We start from the raw sequence: 21,623 nt of genomic DNA on the forward strand, positions 1-21,623 counted from the left end.
AGGCCCTATGTGTATTTATACTCAATAAATTAAAATTTTAGGGCTATTTGAAATTTTTGTTTTATTTGAAAGGAACGTCGTACGGGGCTTCGTAATTGTGCTATGCGCAATTTCTAAGATGTACACATTACATAATAATTTTACTTTAACTACTTTAACCGGCGCATAGGCTTACGGTCAAAGTAGGGTGACAGACGCACTAGGGTCACGTACGCAATAGATATACGGGTTTGTACGGGGCTCAGTCGCAGCAAACGCTCCGACTGTTCTGATGGCTCGTTTTTTGTAGAATTCAAACAAGTCACTTCTACCAGTCGCCAAATTATCATCTCTCTGTCGAAGCGACGTCCCAGTCCCCAAATTATCATCTCTCTGACATCCGAGTTTTAAGAATGAAAATATGTTTTTCTTTTGCACTGCGTGTATAGCTATCATCTAGGCTCAATTGCTCTCGGTTCGATGATACTCGCAATCGGCCAGGTAATTTGTTACTTGATCAAAACATTAATGGACAATCGTTGCATGCGAATGTTCAATTTGTGCTGCCGTATCAGCGAAATCGTTCAACGACTGTTGCAATTTTTGAGTAAAAATTCCTTTATCATGGTGGCGATTCATGGGGATCCATTCTGTAAAAGTATGCGAGACGCGTCCAATTTACTGATGCGCAACCTTCACAGCGTTTTCGTGACGAACCGAATCACCAAATTACTATTTAGCCTTTTCAATCTGTTCATCGCTGTTGGAACGGGCGTACTAACCTATATGTTACTGCCGAAGGACGATGTCAATCGACCGATGGATAATTTTCTGTTTTATGTTGCAATTGCGATATCTGTTTATAGCTCGCTTATTATTGGCAACACGTTCTTTGGTGTATACATAATGGCAGTGGACACAATGTTCTTGTGTTACCGTAAGTCCAACAAAGTGGAGTTCAAGTCTTTTTTTTGAATTTGAATTTTATTTTTTGCTATTGAATTTCAGTGGAAGACCGTGAGCGTAATGATGGAACTGAAGAAAAGCCATACCATATGTCGCCTGAACTGATGAAATTACTTCACAAAAATGCCGAAATAGCTCCTCCTCCTCCAGAACCAGTGTAAATCTGAGGAAATACACAATGACACAACATAATGACAGAGAATAAGACAAAATCATATTAAATGCTTAGTTTCCTCTTACCAAGAAAGTACTCCGTGTGAGAGACAAAATTGAATTTTTTTCCATTTTTTCTTTGTTTATTTGACAGCTCCCTCTCTCACGGCTCTCTCACTGAGTACTTTTTGTTGAGTGGAATGGAAACTTAAGGGCCGATTCGCAGTCACTCTGTTTTGGTCGCCGTTTTTAAATTACCGTTGATCTCAACTATTAACTAGCATATTTGTGTTATTCCTAGTTTACTACAAGTTCCACATACAACGTGGAACGCGTTTATATTTCGGACAGCACTGCTGCGTTTATTGACATTTGACATTCGTTATGGCCAATCTGTTGATGGTTTCGGTTTTTGTTTCAGATCAGATTTTGTTTTAGATTTTTCACTGCCGAACTGGTGAAAATATTTGCCAAAGAAAAAATTCGCCAAAATACAATTCTCATTACTCTGAATTATGAAAAAGGTACCTGTGAATTCGCTAAACAAAATAGAACAAACTTTAGACACCATCGTCGAAGAATCTGAAGTCCTATAGATCAAGTCAAAGGTTATTCGAAATGTCAGAAATCATCTACAGAGAACCCTAACCTCAACGTATGTGCAGTGAAAATGAGCAGGCACCTTGCTCATGTTTGAAAATAAACATAGCTAACGCCGACCCGTATGAAACACCTATTCGTATCAAAAGCCTTTAATGTAGTTCCACATTATCAGTCATTTCTCTTACTTCATTTTCTTCTCTACTGAAAAGCTATTCGCCCTTTAAAATCACTTGCATTATCCACTCTTTGCCTTGTTATCATATACAAATAAATTGCCGGAGGCAATATAGACAGCCCCGTACGAAGTCATCTTTCATAAATTCCTATTTAAACAGCTATATACCGCTATATTTAACTATATTTCACTATAAATAAACATTTCACAGATAAATATGATATTATATAGCTCTATATGCCTGTATATAGCTCAATATAGCTGTATATAGGTATATATAGATGTCCAACAAATATAAATATGATTTTGTCAATGAATTTACTACTGTTGCGTACCATAGAATGGCTTTTCCATGAGCTAATTCGACTACAACAACCGAAATTATATTGACTGCAAGAGAATTTAAGAATTTTGAAAACTTTTTTTTACGTAAAATCATAAAATTCGTTTTGAAACAATAACTGAAAACATCATCACCAAAGGATTAGTTAAAGCAAATGTCAAAAATTGTAGCAGTGCTGTCTGAAATGTAAACGCATTCCACACTGATGTGGAACTTGTAGTAAACTCAACTCAATTTAAGTTTGCAATTGGTTACCATTCTACAATTTTAATTGTTCCACAGCGTTCCACATGTTGTCAACAAAAGAAGCGAAAAGAGTGTCGTTTCACTCACACGTACGTGTGGAATTGAAGAAGCGTAAAGGCAAACGCTACTTCTATGTGGTGGAATACGTGTGGAACAAATAAAACGAAAGAAACAAACAAAACCCACCAAAATTGCATTCTTATGATGAGATCAGTTTAAATTAGAAAAAAACACAAATATGCTAGATACTAGTTGAGATCAACGGTAACAATGAAATTTGTTCTCTCTTTCCATTGTTATAGCGTAAATTTCAGTTCACAGTCATCCGCTTTGTCTCTGTCTTCACTCCGTTTTGTTTCTGGTTACATGACAGATGACATTTAAAAAAATTCAAAACATGTTAGACCTATAGGTTTCTTCCAAGGCCGATCAAAATGTCAATGGTCATCCACAGAGAAGCCAACACAACCTCACTTTGAAGTTTTAACGAACAAATTTGTTTAAGTTGCGGCTGTGTTTGCTTCTGTGGATGACGGTCGGTTGTTTCCGGCCTGTCAAAATTCGTTTTTACCGAACGATGGAAGAAACCTATAGAGTGTTATGATCAGAGCGATAAAACCGAAGACCATTTTATTATAACCTGTCTTGGGGTACTTGTCAAAATGTTTTTTTCTCTTTCATCATAATACTCTATTAGTTGAACTGTCACCTGTCATGAACACGAACGCTAAACGATAACTCTGAGGCCACCTTAAACGGTGAGTAAACGGAGTGTAGTGCGAAATATGGAAAGAGAGAACAGTTTTCATTGTTATTTTGAAAACGGCGAATAAACGTAGTGTAGTGCGATGCACGCTTTAACCATTTATCATCAGCAAATATGAAGCTATTTCTCTTTTACTAACTCTCGGTATATTTCGATGTCTTGTACTTTTGTACTTTTCTTATGCGCCAAGCGGAAGTGCCATATTGTATAACATTAGTCAACAATTCCATTGTTTCTGCTACGCCTTTAAAATAGATTTCAGTGTCAGCGTAGCATAGTAAATTAAAAAAAAAACCAAAATAAATAGCCGAAATTCGAAAACTCACCAAAATATGAAAAAACGCCAAAAAAAAATCGAAAAAAGGGTTATTAATCGCCCTGCCACAAGAATACACAGACGTATACATCATATTTGTAATATTATTGAATTATTGACAGCTAGTTTACACCAAGGTAAATATAGTGAGGAGGTAATGCCATTCAGACGTGCGGCCTAGCACATAAGTTCGATGTCAATGACATCTTTTTTTAAATGGTTGACTACGATTTACTTGTATTTCACAAAAATATTTTCACTACCTCACAACAGATGGCCCGACTTTCTATTCGATTTTTTGCTTTCAACGAAGGGATGAGATGGCGTTTGTATCGAACTTTCGTGCCACCGCACATCTGATTCGGTTATATATGGCATTACCTCCTCACTATATTTACCTTGGTTTACACGAGATTTGCCGTTGTGTGAGTGTAATTTCGATAACCTACCTTCACTTCATGTTGAATTGATTAAACAAAATTATCCGTTAAAGAACCAAAATATTTTTTCGAATATCTTTGGTAATTCTTGCTAAAAACAATTCCAATTGCAATATTCATTTATTTCAGAATGTTTTATTGGTTTACACTTTGACATGTAACAGTTGGTACGACTTGCTCATATTTGATTTCAAATTTTTGCCAATATCTTGAATTTTCTGTCAAAATGTATGGAAATATCAAGGAATATCAATTACATTACATCCGCCCTTGGGAAATATCAAGGTTCTGAAAAAACAGGTTAAGACACTTACGAAGGCGGGTACACGTACACATGGCTAAATTGTTGACTTTAGGAAATATTGCATTTTTGTAATATGCTGTGGCAGGGCCATTATTTTGTAAGATTTTATACTCTCAAAATGCGAAGAGAGCCAAGATATATTTGAAAAATGCGCACAAACGTCACTGAAAATCTGATCATTGAAATGTGTATTGTTTTAACAAATAATCTAAACTGTAACTAAACATAAATTGTTTAATAAAGTTAAAGTTAAATGAAAATCCTTCGCATCTCACTGCGACTACTGTCTATATAATGTAAGTGGCAACTACTCTGTTTGACACCGAAAAACCTCTATTATGACTTAAAACATATAAGCCCCCAAATTTGACACTTGTCAATTCAGTGTTCATACTAGGAGCAGCGCTGTGCTACTATAATGAAATAATACAAAACAATTTCCAGTTAAAGTGGGTTTCATTTCGTTGAAACGTAGCTGTAAGTTAAATCGCAATTGCAACATAGATCACACACAACGTTGAAACATGTTCAGTTTAATTGATTTTTTTTAGGGAGAGACACATGTTTTACAACGGAACGAGAGGCGACGTCAACGTGTTGTCACTAACTCAATTGCGTTCATTCAGGATTTAACATGAAGGATATGGATAAAAATATCAAATTTTCAATTTTCGTCAAATTTTCGTTTTTCATCAGATTTTCTATTTTTAATGAAATTTTCGTCAAATGATTCTGGTCAAATTTCGACAATTTTTCGTTTTTTTTTGGTCAAATTTCTTTAAATTTTAGATTTTCGTAAAATTTTAGATTTTCGTAAAATTTTAGATTTTCGTAAAATTTAAATTTCGACATAAAACTTCCAAAACGAGTTCTGCCAATTGTGTGTCGCTAATTTTTTTAAAATAATTTTCTACATGAAGCCAACTATGTGCGCATAGAGCTGAAAGCAACACCTCCAGCGATAACATTCATTTCAGAAGTTGCACAGAGCTAGCGCCACATTTTTCTCTTTAGAGGTTTTTGTTGGGATTTCAAATATTAAAGTCGGAAATGAATGAACAAATAACCACACCACACCAAATGCATAAAATCCACCCATTCAGTTGAATCTTTTCGTAGACTAAGCATTTTTTGTATCGCATCGGCGACATCGCGATGTGTGCATGTATATTGGCAGTTATACATTTCTCATAGGAGAACGTCTGCCTCTAGAGATTACAAGCACAATCACCTATATGCATCATGTTATACTTCGACAAAGCAGCGAGACTCAAGTCAATTCATAATACCTCGGTCAACCGACAAAATGCTTTTTACATTCTGTGTTTGTGAACTGTTGAATCAACGCACTTCAAGCAAAAGTGCTTCGAATGTTACCTGCCAAATAGAGTACTATTTTGTATGAAAAACTTTATTTTTTTTTTGTTTTCAGTGGCAAAATTTATTTGATACACTGTCCAGTGTCAATGCCCTAACTCATGCTTGAATTGAATTAACGCACTTCAAGCAAAAGTGCCATTAAAGTTAGCTGTCAAATAGAGTACTATTTTGTATGAAAAAATTGCACGAATTTTTTTACAGTGCTAAAATTTCTTCGATACACTGTCCTGTTTCAGTACCCTATTTAGAGTACCACTCATGCTTGAAGTGCGTTGATTGAATGCAATAATTTTACCAATATTATGATACCCCGCTGCATCCTTTGCACATAAGGTTTGTTATTGCCTCTTAACCGTTTATTTTGCTTCAAGGGCGCATTCGCAGTAGTATAGGGTAACTAATCGTGAACTGCAGCATATTGTAACGTTTTAACGTTGTTGATGAACCATCCAGTTTTTAGGAAAGACTTATTGCCTTGTTTGTGTGAGTGGGCCAGCTGTAAAACACTTCGCATTTGTATGTTACATGTGTCGAAAACCGTACTTTTCATGTTTCAAGCACTTCTTTCGACGCCTTCAGCTCAGCATGTCAAATCCATTACATAACTCGCGCTAAAAATCTCGTTTTCGTGTGTTTATTTACCGGCAAGCAAAATCATTGTTGGGAGAACGGGCATTCGAATTCCTATTAGTCTCGCTTCTAGTATATGTAGATGGTACTAGGTTTGTCCACCACTGGAGCAGTAAAATATTTCTTTAATGAAAAGGTCGACGATCGCGAGGATTAGAAACATAAGCAGCGAAACTATAACATAGGAATGAACTGACCCCCTGTGAGTTGATAAAGTGCAGATTACAACTGAAACAACAAATCTCAAACTGTGAGTAAAAAAATAAAGCATCAAAACTCACCGCTGACTGGTGGCGACTCGCTTGACGAACGAATAATGAGAGAACAAATTCCGTCCTCGATTTAATTTGCATGTTAACTTTAGTGGATCAATTACTGAGCACTGTAAGGTACCCTACACAGAACAGTCGTCGAACATCGTTTTGCATTCGCCTTTCCGTTCTTTGTTGAGTGATCCTCAATACATCCAAAGGTCGACTGTTGCGGCTGTTTCACTAAAATACTGAATTTCGTTGGAGACAGTTGTCAATTTTCGCAATATGAATTTTTGCGGGGGTGACTCAAAGGACGAATACGGTATGAATCGAACAATTACACGGAGTACATTGTGCATATAAAAACAAAATATGGAATTTATCGTTCAGTTTCTTATCTCACGTGGCGAAATAATTGTAGGCGAAAAGTACCAGTTCGATGCGAATTTTAAAGGTCCGAAATCAGGTCGGTCGACAACAGATGTGTATTGGTTCTGGGTTTTCTTGGTAATTTCAACCGCTTGGATCATATTTGGTATCCGTGGTAAGAGTAAAATTTCAAGTTTCGCTAATTTAAGAAACAATTTTCACTTAATGTCTGATTGGTTTATGGTTATGATAAACTATGGTCGTACACCGAGAAAGTTTCTTCCGATTTTTCCTTGAATATTACGAACCCGGTCGAGTTATTTTAACGAAAATAATTTACTAGTAGGGCTCACTAGTTGAACAAATTACATTTTTTGGTGCATTTTGGTATAAAAGCGTGAATTTTTTACCATTAATAAATATGAATTTGGTGATTCCAAAACGATTAGGAGACTTTGAAAAAGTGACCTCTAGCGTCATCTACATCCGGTTGAAGTTTTAGATGCAGAGGTAACTTCAATGCATTTCTGTGTAGCGGCAATCGAAGCTGCACAAGTGATATTGAGCTCAAACGAAAGCTAAAGTTTCAAGGTTTTTTTTGGTGCAAAAAAATTTAAAGAATTTTCCGTTTTTCCAGCAGTTTTTCCGAATTTTCTCAAAAATGATATTTTAAAACTAGTTTCAGTTTTCCGGTAAGTGTTTCCACAAAAATCATTTTTAGATGGATATTGATTAGAAAACGGAAGCTGTCAAAAGCTGACACACCCAAAACAATTAAAATCATTTTTGTTTTGCCTTTTCCACTTACCTCCCATATATTTTTAAATTTGCTTGAAATTGGGTCCCACCACATATCTCACATCACAAATCATACATCCCTTGATCCGGAGGTAGAGTGTTTGGTATCATTTAAAAGCTTAGGGTCCCATATTTTGATGCTGTTTGAGGCGTTTTCGGAATTTGTAGGGTCTGTCAAAGTTCGTTGAAGGAGGAAAATTTGCAGATTTTAGCAGATTTTGGGGACCTTAATCTTTTTTTAAAAATCAAAAAATTGGTTTTATTTTGTTTTTAGATCATGTCTAGCATTCCCAGTACTAGTCTCATTAAATTTACGAAAAAAAATTTACCGAATAAAATTCGCCATGCAAAGGTTTCCAATTCTTCGATGAAAACTGAAACTATTTGCCTCTGTTGCGTAACATCCAAAAACTGTTTCGTCGTTAAAAGTTTGGAACGTGCAACGATAATAGCGAAGAAAACAAACTTTTTTGAACCAATTTTAAAAATTACTTAACTTTCAGTTTCAAAATATGATTTTTAAGAAAATTCGAAAAAACTACCGGAAACGGAAAATAACGCTAGAGGTCACTTTTTGAAAGTCTCCTAATCGTTTCGGAATCCCCAAATGCATATTTATCAATGGTAAAAAATTCACGCTTTTATACCAAAATGCAACTAGTGAGCCCTACTATACAAAAAGTTTCTTATATTGCACTAGTCGAGAGGGATTCTTCTGAAAAACAGCAGACCGAAATCGGACGCATTTTGGATTGGAATTTTTTATATGTGCCCAGTAAGGTATTCGACCGTAGAACCCAATTGATTGATTGATTGATTTATTTATTGCCCAAATATGCGTAAGGTGAAAAACACTTTCAAAAAAATTCTTCGAAGCTTGTATGGCTAGTGTGAGGTGATCAAAAACCCAAAACATGCACTTTTCTTACAAAAATTATTCCAGTTACACGAGCCGTACAGGGTCGTGTGGGGTGTCATTAGAAAGTTAATTGCATGTATTTTCTGGGCAATTAGGGTCTTATTGGGTTTAAAATTCATCCACACTGAGATATGTGCAGTTGAAATTTTATATATAAACATACTGAAGGTAATGCAAATGCTCAGCGGATCACAAATTTTACGGAACCAACGCACTTCAAGCAAAAGTGGTACTCTAAATAGGGGACTAAAACTTGACAGTGAATTCATTTTCGTATGTTGTCTAACTTAGACTTGTGCAACATGACGGCCCTAAATACTTCGAATTCTCCACTAAATACAACTTGACGCAAACGAATTTTATATGTTTGTAACACAACGCCGCTTAATCGTTCCAAATTCACCACTAGATTCAACTTGACGAAAACAAATTCAATATGTGACGGAGCTAAAATTCGCCTGAAAGTTTGGATCCGTGTGTAACTGTGGATTTGCATTACCTTCAGTGTTTACATACTTTTCGTTGACGGAACCCGAGTTTCGGGTGAATATAAGACTTGTTATGTTGCTTGTGTGACATTTGACGTTTTAATGTTGGTGGAAATGTGCTGTTCAGCATACAATTTTTTGTGTTGAGTATAAAGATGCAACCTAACAAAGTGAATTTACTTACTGGCCAACATTGTAAAAATTACATTCACCAGAAAGTAGGGTTCCGTGGGTCTTTGTGGTTTTGCATTACCTTCAGTATGTTTATATACTTTGGAAATTTGCAACCGAAAAAGACTGAAAACTTACACTTTTCTGACAGAAGTTTCTCGAGGTACACGAAACGTACATGGTCGTGTGGGCTGTCATCAGAAAGGTATAATTTCACGTACTTTCAGGGAAAGTAGGCCAAATATTGGAATTGTAAGTAAGGACGCATCGGGATTTGACCGATTAGCCCATATGGCCAGTCCTGGTTCTATACGAGGAGGTTTTTTTAATGTTGCACACAAGTCAAATTCGCTTTGTTAGGTTGCAACACGTGCCAAGACTCAATACTAAAGAACGCAGGTCCAGCAACATTATTACGCCGAACTGATGCAACATTAGAAAATTTATATTATTCTTGCCTTGGACTCCGTATCCGGTGACTTGGGCTCCGTATTTTTGTCATCCGCTGAAGGTTTTTCTTACCTTCAGTGGGTATGTACTTTGTCTGTATCTGCGTCACCTATCCAAATTTCAAAGCCCTGATTTTCCTGCACAGATAACTCAGTATTTTTTGGTGTTAGAACCTAACTGCAGTCAGGGAAAAGTACACATCCACGTTCACCTTTATTCGCACATTTTATGAAATTTTCTTTTCTGTTTTATTTGAATAGTGCTAACCACTGGCCTGAATTACTTCGATCAAATAATTTATCCAGATATATTGAACCACTGCGATCCAGTTTTTCGTGAATCAATGTTGGTAAGTGTAAATCTTGCAAACACTCTCACCTTATTTGAAAATGTGGAAATTCATCATTTACTTGCTTGTATGCTGGGCTGGAGGTGAAAAGATTACCGTTAACCTTCCGATAAGAATTCATAGTATCAACAGTGCGTTTTTGCAAAAAGAAAACAAGTAGATTGTGGGAATTGTTCTCGTCCCTACCGCAAAAATCCGTGATGGCACTGCAGTCATGTCAGGCCACCGAGCTCCAAATTTTAAGAAATGCAAGTGTCAGAAGACTGACTCAACAACAGCGTCAATCAGGGAAAGTACGCAGAAATAAGATTTTGAGAATATTTAATCCAAATTGTGTTTTCACGTAGATTTTTTGGTTTGGAACACATGTAGCGTAGATCTGATCAGTTTATTTCTCAGTACTGTATTTGATTGACGCTAACGGCAAGTTGGTCTTCTGTCACTTCATAAGAACAGAATATTCTTGTATTGGACAACGGGATCGAAAATATCACAGCACTGAACCTAACGAAAAAACAAGATGGACCGTTTAAAAAATAAATAAAATTACGACGCAGGATGTCAACCTTACAAACTGAATGCATATGAAAATATTGTAGCTTAAAGGACCGACTCGCAGGCAGCGTCATCGCTGGTATTTGCAGTAGTCAATCTGTATATGATTTTTGTCAATCAATTTTTATGCTAACCTAGCCTCAGCTATTTCACACAAACCTAATGCCAAATTATATTAATATCTAATGTTGTACGCTAGTCAAAACCCGGCTGGAACCGTGGCAACTTACAACAGTCTTGGCTGGACTAGCTACTCGATTTTATTAAACAAACGGCATAGTCAATTAGCGTAGTTAATCCAACATAGTCAATCAACCAACATATTCAATCAACGTAGTCAATCAACGAAGCCAATCGTCACAGCCAACACGCCTCATTCCATTCTGCATAATTTCAAATTTCAATCACCTATCACAATAATTGACAAAATGCCACTCAAGTTGCTAGCCGCTCGGTCAAACAGCCGGACTAGCTACTGGATTTCAATCAATTCAAATAACCAATACATTTCTCAAACCAAATTTAAATCACCTTTCTCTTGTCTTACCTTAAGGTAAGCGAGGTAGTAGCTGACCGTCTAAGCAATTTTTCAACTTTGGTCATCAGTATCTCAGGATGATTTCGATGAAGCTAAGTTTTTCCTTCGTCAGAATTTAATTTGATCTGTTCCCATTCCGTAGAATATCAGAAATATTGACAATTAATTAATTTTTATTGTAAAAAACTGATTTTACTGAAGCACTGTTTTTGATGCAGTAGCTGACCACTAAAAAACGGATGTTTTTATACCTGACCAGTCTTGTTGCAGTAGTTGACCGCTACAAAATTAAGACATTTTTCACATTTTTCGCAATAATTTCGCATTATTCGACACATTTTCACTCTTAATTCACTGATATTAACCAATTTCAATGATAAAAACTCATAAAAACACAAAATATCAACGAATTTTAATCACATCATTTTGTACACAACAATGCACATGGAAGGTGAATTTGTCACCCGAAGAAAAAAAGTACGGAATTTGGTGCGGTCAACTACACAAACATGGCATATTTTTGATGCAATGTTTTGACCACCATGTAATTAATCAAATATTAACTTTTAGACGCTATTTATGTTAATAATATTAATTGTCGAACTATTTACTACCTAAAAACACCAAAACTTTGTCCATTAATAATTCTTTTGTCAATAAAAACCTTAAATTAGACCACACCGATCCTACGATTTTCTTAAGAAATGTGCAACTTTGTACTGAGATGGTGCACTGCTTTCATTTTATGGTTTTATCAAATAAGTAAACATAATAATCGCATTATTTTCATGAAAAAATTAATCTTTAGCTCTAAAGATTAATTATAACGTTAATTTGCGTATTTTCATTTGTAATTATTTTCCAAAACTGATAAATAATGTAGCTGGTCAGGTACACCTGCACGGTCAGCTATACCCCCGCTTACCTTACTCCTTGCAACGTTTTTACCTTTCGCACGTACGTCATCGTCTTTCACACCTACTCATATGCATATAACGTCAATAAATGAACTAACTAACTACTCGTGCGTTAATTCATTCGTCGTTCACACGTCCAATTATTCGAATTGCTGTTCCAGATTGCGCATTTCAATCCAAATCGATTGCAGAACACAATATGGATACGCCAATAGTCATTTGTGTACCTGTTTTGGACGATTGATTTTTAGGCAATTTCGCGGATTGCAGGCCGAACGAAGTGAGGCTTACAAGCGAAAGTGCCTTAAATCAACCGTCCCAAACAGGTGCACATGTGAGTTTTCATGCAGAGGGCCGGAAACCCGAGAAAATTCGAAAAATTGCCCTCATTTTCGGCCCCGAAGCATGAAAAAGTTAAACACACAATCACACCAACATTACATCACAAACACATGTCAGACTTTCGGCGAAAAGAAAAAACTTTTTCTCAAGTCGAACGTACGATGACACCATAATAAATTCGTACTCTTCCCGAATCGCATCGAACTGCTATCCTGGCTAGGCCGTCGTAGCCATCTTTCCAGTTCTCCGCGGCAGAGAGAACACATTTATGATCCTCAAAATTGAAAAAATTTATTAAAACAACAACAGAAGTTCAGAGCACAGTAGAAAAACGCGTCCGATCATAGCACTGTCAGTCCGCTGAAAATTCAAAATTGAAATCAAACGCAACGTCGTATAGGTTTGTTCCAAGGTCATCTCGAAATGTCAAATTTCATCCACAGAAGGCAACTTAACCTCAACTTTCAGGTTGACGAAAATTTTAACGAAAAATTTACAAAGAAATTTGTGGACGTTTAGGTTATGTTCATCTCTGTGGATGAAATCGTCGGCGTTCGTTTTGTCAAAGTTTGGGTTTACAGTTATTTGGAACAAACCTTATAGGGTTATTCACGATATTCTCAAATCGGAGGGCGTTGAAATTTATTTTTAAATAAGTCTGTTCCAGTAAAACCGATTTTTGACAGGCCGAAAACGAACGAGAGCATCCACAGAACATTTCGTTTGGTTATGTCTCTGTGGATGACGCTTTCACAGCTGAAATAACCTTGCAACAGACCTGATGCAAATACTGATTTAACCAAAATTCAAATTCTGAAGCGTAATTACAACGGTGCTTGCTACTACTTGAAACAAACGTTATGGTGTTACTTGGTACCAATACTCATTGCAACGGTCATCTGCCTGATATTTTGTTATGCTATACGTTGGATTGCAACACCAGCCGTATGGCTTTCAATATTCGTTACCATCGCTCTATTCGTTTGCGGTAATAATTTTGTTAATAGTAGAATGCTGCGGAGGTATTTCATTACATGAGAGATCAATTTTGTGATACGAGCCGAATTCACAAGTGTGGTTTGAAGCTTTGGAGGCTCACAAGCTTTGGAAACGGTTATTTTGACAAGTTTAGAGTTTCCATATCAGAGAAGAAGGCGAGGTATGCAACTACACGAGTCAAAAACGAGTTGCCGAAAACCACACGAGTTAGTTCGGCTCGTATCACAAAATTGATTCCAAGTGTAATGAACTACCAAGCTGTTTGCTTGCTATGTTTTATTGCCCATCCACCCGGAGTATTGTTTTACATGTACATTTTCCCACCGAGGACGTAACAGTCACAGTATCAAAAAAAAATATTCTAAATCAATAAATTGCTATTAACATCACGATATTTTATTATCTGACAGATTAAAAAATCTACGCATTGAAACATTTATAAATGAAATCTAGTTCACCGACCCGATGGACCCATTGTTTCGAAGCCAACTGGAATGAAAATGTATTGACCGAGTAACGATCGATATTGTGAAATCTTTTTTTCTTCAGCTGTCAACGCGACCTAACCAACGTTGATTCAATTTTCCATTCTTCAAGCGCATTGTTCAGAAACTCGTCATTTGATGCTACGATTTCATTTCGCAAATTTTTGGTGAAAATAAAATTCAGTAGACGAAAGTTTTTCTGCGACGTCTTTCGGCAAAGCCTACTACTTTCAAATTCGTACACGATAGAGTGTTCGAAACCATCAGAGTCAAGTTTGGCTTATAAAGAATTCTCTCAACCAGCTTTGACATCGACATCACTCCAAGCAGTGACATCGGTCTGTAATTGCCCATTTCCGTCGTGTCAACCCTGTTGGAACAGCGAATCCAAGTGTGCGATTGCAAAGAAGAATCTATCAAGTGTTCTGACGAAAACGGTGAATTAGAAAAATCAACAGAATAAATACGACAGTCAAACGGGCTAGACTCTTAAAATAGGTGTTTCTTCTCAACCGTAAACCCCAAAGGCCACAAAATAAAAGCTAGCTGGTAGCTAGCGGTGTTGAAGAAACAACAGTCTCCTTAGACATCACAATTACTGTCGCGTATTTCAGAACGTCATCATAACACGATTCACAGATGCACCTATTGATCAAGGATGTAAGACAATTAAACGGAAGCATCTTGTAACGTTTCAAAAAACGGACGTGTATCCCATTGAAGGCTGAAGCTGAGGTAGTTAATGTGGGCTTCACGATTTCGAGTTGAAATTCTTTTAGGAAGAGAAGCATTCGCGAAGTGCAAAAAGACACAGAAGAGTGTCTAGTTGAAACTGAAGATGGTATGTAATGAAAAAGTGCCCACATGTAATGTAATGACCGCTTTCCGCAGATGGGAAATGTACAAGTAAGAACATCATTCCGGCGGGATAAGCAACAAAAGCTTCTTTTTTTTCAATCGGCGACGTTAAAATAAGCGACGCATTTTGTGTCAACTGCTGAAAAAAAGTGTTCAGGCTGCACACTTTCGATTGTTTGACTAGAGCAGCTGACAAACAGTTGAAACAAAATGCGTCGCTTAATTCAAAGTCCTGTGTAACGAAAATAATTGAGAATTTTTCTATCAATTTCAGTTTCAATTCTCGGTTTTATGTACGACCAGTTTTTACGCAAGACTTCCGATGATGATTATATGAATGATGATTATCCAATTGATTATAGAAATGATCATATTGAAGATTATATTGGACTTGTCATTGGCATTATATTTATGAACATCACAGCTGTGTTTGTTGGCTTTATTTTCCGCCAACGACACAACGTTTTTTTTGCAATAGAACTAATCAAAGAAGGAAGCAAGTAAGTCGACTTTTGAAATCTGATTTGAGAGCCATTTCGAACTGAAACCATTTTCAGAGCGGTGGCATCGTCTTACTCGACCGTTTTCTTTCCGATCATACCAAGTTTTTTCCACATCGCCTTCTTCGCATTGTTTGCAAGTGTGACAGTCAACATCTTCTTTGTTTGTTATCATGATAGCAGTAGTACTCGAGTCGCCACGCACGTACGTTATTTGAAATGAATTTTGCTAGTCTTCGTGCTGCAACCATGCAGTAGCGCAGTAAATTTGAATTATAAATTTCTTACTGCAAGTTGCTGAACTGTTTCGGATACCTTTGGATCGGTTGGTTTATTGAAGGATTTCAAACAATGGTACTGGCTCACACTTATTCAACTTGGTATTGGACGCTAGACAAGACGAAACTTCCATTCTTTACATTAACTGCAGCTATTCGGAGCACAACTCGGTGGGTCATATTTCATATTTTTGTTAGGGTAAAAGCACCAGTTTCACCAATAGGAGCAAAGCAAAGGTTTGCAGTTTGCACATAAGTTTGAATGTGAACAAATGAAAGTTTTTCAAACCTTCATAAGCCACACATATGCGACTAAGCATTTCGACTATGATTCGCTAGACTTGTTCGTGCGCAAATCGGAAAAGTGTTCTTAGAGCATTGTATCGAGTACCACTGTCGCCATGGCTTGATGAGAAATTGTATTTATCTCCTGCAAGCTGATATTTCATACATTACGCGTTTCTGCATATAAACACAAACACATACATAACCACAGCCTATACGATTGGATAATTCACACATAACCCACCTAGGGTAAATTTACTTTCCATCTACATATTTGAAAAAAAAAAGATGCCGAACGGCGGAAGCGAACACGGGACCAGCAGCATATCAACGAATCATGCTGACCACTACGCCAACAAATCACATAACGCGATGCAATTGGTGTCGGTAGTGGTTCGTTAGTCACTTCTACATCGATCAAATAATCAGAGTAGTCGGAATGGTGTGATTTGAACGAAATGTTGAGGTGGATAGTATATGTGTGTGAGTAAGTAAATAAAGGATTCTCTGTATGATGTTTTTTTTTGTTGTGAATGCGTTTTAAAATTAACATGCTTAATTAATTAATTTTAAATCAAAATTTTTGTGGTTATTTCGCTAATGTATGAAATATCAGCTTGCAGGAGATAAAACATTGTTCTACCTTGGTGTATATTTCTCGAATCACTTCTTATGTACAATTGTATATACACTCGCTGGCGCTCGTTATATACAATTGTACATACGAAGTTATTCTCGAAATATACACCAAGGTAGAAAATGTACTATTTTGAACTGCATATTAATGCAAAACGTCGAAAGACGTATTTAAATTTTCTCTCAGATCGAAACAGTGGTCGAATGTTTATGTTCGCCAATAGAACAAAGCCGGATGTAGAACATTGTCGCAGAGTTCGAAATGTGAAAATATGTTTTTCTTTTGTATTGCGTGTATAGCTATCATCTAGGCTCAATTGCTGTCGGTTCGATGATACTCGCAATTGGCCAGGTATTTTGCAAATTCATCAAAACATTAGTGGACAATCCTTGCAATCTTTGCTGCCGTATCAACGGAATCGCTCAACGACTGTTGCGATTTTTTAATAACAATTCATTTATCATGGTGGCGATTCATGGCGATCCATTCTGTAAAAGTATGCGTGACGCATTCAATTTATTGATGCGCAGCGACGTTTTCATAACGAGCCGAATCACCAAATTACTATTTACCATTTTTAATCTGTTCGTCGCTGTTGGAACGGGTGTACTAACCTATATGTTACTGCCGGAGCACGGCTCCAATCAACTGAATGATGATTCTATTATGTATTATGTTACAATTGCGATATCTGTGTATGGTTCGTTTATTGTTGGAAGTAGGTTCTCTGGTGTATACATAACGGCAGTGGACACTCTGTTCTTGTGTTACAGTAAGTCCGACAAAGTGAAGTTCAATTTTTTTTGAATTTTTTTCTGGATTCAATTTTAGTGGAAGACTGTGAGCGCAATGAGGGAACTGAAGAAAAGCCACACTATATGTCGCCAGAACTGATGAGATTACTTCACAAAAATGCTGAAATTGTTCCTCCTCCAGAACAAGTGTAACTCTGAGAAAATCCGGGAAAAGAAATCCACCCTACAAGTATGCATGCTTAAATTCTATAAATTTCTAACATTTACATATATGGGCTCGCTACCTCTCGATAACAATTTTGGCAAGAGGTACATAATCTCATATTATTGTTTTAATTTGATACGTCGTCGAATGATATGCTACGCTTTATACGGCTTTCCTCTGATGTCGATCGTGTTACGATAATCAGTGTGGCAAAAACCGTGTAATTGGAAACAACGAAATTGATCTGAATAAAGAATAATTTTGGATTAATAGAATCCGATTTGTCTTTCATTTATCAATTTGGATCCTACCAATATTGATCCTAAATGCATTAAAAATCAATCACTACTCAATTGAATTTTTCCTGTAATTTCTTTCTGAGACTAAGCATTTTTTTGATCGCATCGTTGTGTGCATTAGTTCGTCCGCTTCTAGAGATTTACAAGAAAAATCTTACTTAGGCTGGCACTACAACCTACTATTGGTTACGGCCTCTTCCAGCAATCTTCTCCAATCTGAACTATTCCGCGCCAACGTCTCCAGTCGCTCACTCTTAGTATTTTCAGATCAGACTCAATTGCATCTTTCCATCTCGCTGTTGGTCTTCCTGGTCTGCGGCTACCATCGGGATTTGTATCTAGCAGTTTACAAGTTTGCAAAATCATTTTTATGCAATTCAGTGATGATATTTGTAACTTAAGCCGCCTTTGTGCAATGTCGTGCGAACGTATGCACTAGTGCGATAAAGGATTCGCAAGGGGTTTTATCGCACTAGTGCGATAAATGCCACATGTTACTGAAGTCACACTAAGATTATCTTCGGTACTTATTCGATTTTCTTCATTGCATAAAACGTTGTATGCAGCACGAATCGTATGCTAGTATATTATCGCACGCGATGCCTTGCCACTAGATGTCAGATTGCCAAACCGAGGCGAAGCCTAGGTTGGCAAGACATCGCGAGCGATATTATACTAGCATAAATAACTATTTCGCAATTCCGGGCATCACCTTTCCATGCATCCATTTAGTGTCGTTTTGAAGGTATTTATTTCATTGTATTCACGGACACAATGAAATACGAACCTTTTTTTTCGCAAGCTACAGAAACTATTACCTTCAACAAAGACTGAATTTTTATAAATAAAAGTCTTGCATTGACCATAGTTCGAACCCCCAACAGCAAAACTTTTTGAACACAAAGCACTTCGAGTATAGCCACTCGGCTATGGAACCAAAAATTAATGCCGAACCTATTGTTTAAGCGTAAATACAGTAGCCATGGAAGTGCCAGTGTCCATGAATAGTGTGCGGAATATCTTGGGTGATTTGGAAAGCCCTTGACACACTGAAAAAGAAAAGTTCGGGTGCTGAGCTGAAATCCTGTCAGTTCTCGGGAAAAGGAGGGGGGAAGTCTGTAGTGCAGTATTTCATTTTTCGACCCTTTTCGAACACTCTAAACAAAATATTTCGTATTTTTATAAATGATATCGATAGAGAAGCTGCTTCGATTCATAAACAAATGTGAAAGAAACAATACGATCGAACAGATAGATTGGAGATAATGTCAATGGAAGGTAACAAACACACAAAAATAATCGGTATTTTTAGCCTATATTTCTACAATGAAAACTGAATAAATTTAAAAAAAATCTCTTTGATTTTTAAACGACGGGTAAGCCCGAACGCGCTGCTTCGATTCATAAAGAAATGTGCTCATTTTGGAGGGAATTTCAAGAGCTTTGAAACGAATGTAGATTCGACCTAAAGTTTCGCCGGGCTGCAGATTCATAGCCTTTCTTGAGTGTAGAAAAACTTTTTTTTTAATTTGTGTAGGTTTTCAGAGGTGCGTGTGGATGCTTCGAATTTCAAAATTAGTTTTTTGTTATTTTCCTGATCAGGGGACCATTCTGCATCAAACTTATCCGCAGGACTTAAAAAACAAAATAATTTTGTCAAACCGCTACACCCTAATGGAAATACTTTTTATGAGTGCCACAACAAAATTACCAATCAAATGTGGAAATGTGATTCACATTTGTTTCACAGATAAATATGCCGCACTGAATTCGATCGTATTTCTGACGAAACGTCAAATTGACAACCTGCTTTTGTGTTTATCAGTGGCCCGAGTGGTCCCGGATTGAGCTATTTGATCAGTGTTGTCAAACTGGTCTACCCATTTACTTTATTTATGGTTAAACTTAACGAAGAATTACTGTTAGCTCTTAGATAAAAATAATTGATTTTGTTTTCAGCTCTTTTTGTAAGGTCAAATGTCAATTTGTTGTGAAATTTTCTCTATTGAAATGAATCAATCAATGAACATTGGTAACAAATGCAAGTTAGCCGGAGGACTTTGCATTTTGCCTATTTTCCCAATTTTAAAGAAAATTCCAGAAAACCCGGAAAAGCTACTGAAAAACCTAAATTTGTGAAAAATAATTTCACTAAAATAAACTTGACTCTTTTACCTTCAATTTGAGCCCAATGTCGTGGTTGTACGATTTGTTGTCGCGTATCTAAAAATCTAAGAATAAAAAAAACGCCACTTGACGTGATTTCGGAAAATCGACCCTGACTCCACCTCTGTTGGGTAAAAAATTATGCTTCATTCAGAAAAGTTGTGCGGAATAGAAAAGAGAACATTTGACTTGAACATCAAATAGTTCTAAAAATTATATTTCTAAAGTTATTTCACATTAAACTTTAATTCTTATCCAAATTTCCGAGGGAATTCCGGTTAACCCGGAAAAACTACTGGGGAAACGTAATTTTCTCAAATTTTTTTCTCACTAAAAAAAAACTTGGATCTTCTACCTTTCATTTGAGCCCCATATCGATATTGCATGGTTAGCGGTCACGTCTCTAAAAATCACAGAAAGGACCTCTGCAAATCATCTTTGAAGGGGTGAAAAGGAGGGTAAGAGTGGTGGAAATTTTTGGCTACCTCCCCAGAAATTTTTTATTTCACATACATAACAACCTCCAATCATCAGATCGTCTCTATCCAAAATGTAAACGTTTTGGTCCTTATCAACTCCACTACTTCGACATTTGTTCTTATAAATTTCAAATATTGAAGTCTGAATGAACAAATAACCACACCGCACACAAAATGCATAAAGTCCAACTTGAATGTTTTCTTAGAACTATTTTTGTCAGACTAAACATTTTCGGTATAGCATCGGCGATGGGTGCATGTACATTGGCATTTGTATGTTATATTACAATGCAGAACGTCTGCTTCTATATATTTAATATTTACAAGTAAAATCACCTATGAATCATGTTACTTCGATAGAGCAGCGAGACTCACGGCAATTCATAATACCTCGGTCAACCGACAAGATGCTTTTTACATTTTGTGTTTGTGAACTATTGAATCAAGTCACTTCAAGTAAATGTGCTTCGAATGCCACCTGTCAAATAGAATACTATTTCAGTGCTAAGATTTATTTGATACACTGTCCAGTGTCAGTCCTCTATTTAGAGTACCACTCATGCTTGAAGTGCGTTGATTGAATGCAATTATTCTCCAAAAATTACGATAACCTCTGCATCCTTTGCACATAAGGTTTGTTATTGCCTCTTAACCGTTTATTTTGCTTCATCAGCACATTCGTAATAGTATAGGGTAACGAATCGTGAATTGTAACATATTGTAAAGTTTTAACTTTGATGTTAATGAACTATCCAGTTTTTAGGAAATACTTATTGCTTTGTTTTTGTTTGTGTGAGTGGACCAGCTGTATTTTACATGAGTCGAAAACCGTACTTTACATGTTTCAGTTTCAAACACTTCTTTCGATGCTCTGAACATGTAAAATCCATCACATAAAAATGAAAAGTCTCGTTTTAGTGAGTTTATTGACATCGGTTTCGCCTCGATTCAACAAAATTCACACGAAAACTCTACTTTTCCTCTTTTTATATTTTTTCTAAATTAATTAAAAAACAGAAATTGTGTCATCGCAGGATGTACGGATTATCTTGAGGTGTCATCATATCCCATAGGTACAACTCAATAGGTTTCTTGTAAGCAACGGTTAAGCCGAACAAAATGACCGCTGACCGGTGGCGACTCGCTTGACGAACGAATAATGCGAGAACAAATTCCTTCCTCAATTTAATCTGCATGTTAACTTTAGTGGATCAATTACTGAACAC

At 36.6% G+C, this 21,623-nt stretch overlaps 2 protein-coding genes across 2 annotated transcripts in view; both read left to right on the plus strand.

Moving 5' to 3' along the window:
* Window positions 1-21,623, plus strand: part of LOC119077492 (UDP-glucosyltransferase 2-like) — a 63,758-nt gene that overhangs the window by 15,781 nt on the left and 26,354 nt on the right. The gene's annotated exons all lie outside the window — the stretch shown is intronic.
* LOC119077510 (choline transporter-like 2) lies at window positions 15,394-17,685 on the plus strand. Its single transcript, XM_037184742.1, has 4 exons — window positions 15,394-15,498; window positions 15,588-15,742; window positions 16,793-17,265; window positions 17,325-17,685. The coding sequence occupies exons 2-4, from the start codon at window positions 15,645-15,647 to the stop codon at window positions 17,438-17,440; spliced, it is 687 nt and encodes a 228-aa protein (XP_037040637.1). The 5' UTR covers window positions 15,394-15,498; window positions 15,588-15,644; the 3' UTR covers window positions 17,441-17,685.

The sequence above is a fragment of the Bradysia coprophila genome, unplaced genomic scaffold (genome assembly GCF_014529535.1).
Source record: "Bradysia coprophila strain Holo2 unplaced genomic scaffold, BU_Bcop_v1 contig_235, whole genome shotgun sequence".
Lineage (NCBI taxonomy): Eukaryota > Metazoa > Arthropoda > Insecta > Diptera > Sciaridae > Bradysia > Bradysia coprophila.